This window comes from Montipora capricornis, chromosome 7 (assembly GCF_036669925.1).
Source record: "Montipora capricornis isolate CH-2021 chromosome 7, ASM3666992v2, whole genome shotgun sequence".
Classification (NCBI taxonomy): Eukaryota; Metazoa; Cnidaria; class Anthozoa; order Scleractinia; family Acroporidae; genus Montipora; species Montipora capricornis.
Window position 1 is genome coordinate 17,135,036 of NC_090889.1, and position 2,500 is coordinate 17,137,535.

At 39.6% G+C, this 2,500-nt stretch overlaps 1 protein-coding gene across 1 annotated transcript in view; it reads right to left on the reverse strand.

Moving 5' to 3' along the window:
• LOC138055234 (uncharacterized) overlaps positions 1-2,500 on the reverse strand; it is a 103,945-nt gene that overhangs the window by 89,591 nt on the left and 11,854 nt on the right. The window contains exon 6 of the mRNA XM_068901203.1: positions 793-849. Within this exon, the coding sequence (XP_068757304.1) occupies positions 793-849 (57 nt within the window). The remainder of the gene's footprint in view (positions 1-792; positions 850-2,500) is intronic.

Genomic DNA, 2,500 nt, shown 5'->3' on the forward strand with positions numbered 1-2,500 from the left:
GGCCGCCACAAAACGCTTTCAAGTACAAAGTGAGTAAGAAATACAGCAACTGATACGAGACAAAAGTTGAAAGTAATTAGAGCGAGTTTCAATCGAGTGTCGTAAAACCAAAACCAAAGTAATTACTTTGGCCAATCAAAAAGGACGGAGACAATCCAGTAAACCAATCAAAACTCCAAGTAATTACACGTAGCCAACACAAAGCGCGGGAAAATGTGCACGTGCAAGCCACGATTGGTTTTGGTTTCCCTTTTCATGGGTTGAAAAATGGCGCGAGAATTTTGAACCAATCGCTGAGTGAAGTAATGCAAAACCAAAGCAATTGGCTAATTACTTTTAACACTCAATTGAAAACCGCTCTATTGAAGGTAATTGTATGCGCAATAACAATAGTTGGCACCGTCCTTAACAGCACTTTTTTCTCACACCCCGCTATTACGAACACTAAATGACATCCCCGAGCGTGTCCGCTATAACGAGAGTTGACTGTACTAACTTCTTCACTACAATAATTGCAAGAAAGCGCACCGCCTTCGTCAAATTTAGGACTAGCAGAAGAGCAGGACTGGTGTAATGGCCTTCCTTCGACGACTCTCTCATAGTTCGGTGGCAGAGAATCCGAACCAGTTAACGCAAGGGCTCAAGCTCGTTTCCTGCTAGAAGAACTCGAATTTTTTCCCCATTTCTCGGAATCACCATCGACAAATACACCTTTTTATGTTCTGCAGTTACTTGACTTTAATCAATGTAAACTCTAATGTCATCTAGTTAACGTTGTGTACTGTAACTCACTTTTTGTATTGACAGAAGTCACAATCTTTTGCAGTGGCCTGGAGTATCTCTGACAAACTGTCAAAGCAAAAAGAAATACTACTAAATGGACTGAAAACTGAGAAAAAAAATGTATTTGTTTTTTTGAACAATTTTTATTGTATAGAGGTCTTGCACGGCAGCCATGTTGCATGGCAGGAACAATAGATTCTTTTTCCTATGGCAACAAATGTTCTTTCTTATGCAAAACATTTTCATTGTTCCTGCCATGCAACATGGCTGCCGTGTAAAACCTCTTATTTTCAAGCATCTTCGCGCCGATGCTTTCAATGTTATACATACTAAGTTAACGCCACAACGATAAACTAACAAAACCACAACGACAACAACAACAACAACAACAACAAAAACAGCCGTTCGCTTCACACAAGCACATACCTGACACAAACACCTCAGTACCTGTTACCTCTCTATTTTTCCCTGTATACATATGCAAAAAAGCCCCATTTCATATTAAGGGTCGTCAACATGTTGTCTGATTGGCAATCGTTGTCTCGATTAAGTAAACGATCTTAGTTTTTGTGTTCAAAACTCTAATAGAAGGTGAAGATTTGTTTTGTTCACAAGAATATAAGTTTTGTTTAAAAGATTTGCATAAAAATAGTCTGTAACATGAACAAAACGAAATGGTATCCAATTCTTCGATTGCATCTGGCAGCACGGTAGCCATGTTGAATGGCAGGAACAATGAAAATTTTTTGCATTAGAAAGAGCATTTGTTCCCATAGGATAAAGAATCTATTGTTCCTGCCATGCAACAAGGCTGCCGTGCAAAACCTATTCATGGTTGCACTCACGTGATTACACGGTCATGTTGGTGTACAAAACACAAGCAAAATGTCGCTCTCGTTTAGCATAATAATATAATACAGCCAAATCTTGTTCGCTATTTTTTTCAGTACACCAACATGGCTGCCAATGACGTCAGACCTGTGCAAGCCAAGGATTAGGCAGTTTCTAAACTGCAACTGTAATCTATGGGTATTACATACGCTCATCGTTTTAAGAACCTTTTTATAAGAAGGTTCAGACTGGGATTAACCCAAAATCTAAAACCATACTGAGTACATACCCAGGCTGAGAGTCAGTTAAAAACGTCTTTATTTTACTCTTTTTTTTTTTTTAATTTTGTTCTGTGAGTAGTATAAATAAAGGTACTGTAGTCTCACTGGACGATTAACTCAAATAGTTAGGGACGCTTTCTTAATATTAGACAAAAAGACGCACTATAAAAGGCGGGGTGCCTTAAGCACATGCAAATGATTTACCAATCAACCGTGGATGCAACCGAGCTCTTTGATAATTTGCGCCCCTTATGGCAATGTGTCCGTAATATGTCATAAAATGTTATCTGTCGTTTTTCTTTCAATCCCCAGTTTTTTTTTTTGCTCGCGCTAGAAATCTATTGTAGGGCTTCCGTCTCTGTGTGGCTCTTTGTTGATCGCCATCTTGCATGGATAATTAATCAGTCGTGCTTGAATGAACAAAAGGAGTGCGTGAAGCGACCCCTTTTATAGATGGTTTTCAATCACGTGATGAGAAGGCCATGTTGACGCACAAAACAATTCTCGGTTTTCACATGACGTCACGACCGCCATGTTGGTGCCCCTAAACAAAGAAAAGGCGGCCATGTTGGTGCCCCGACCAAATCCTCCGGGTATTTAACTCT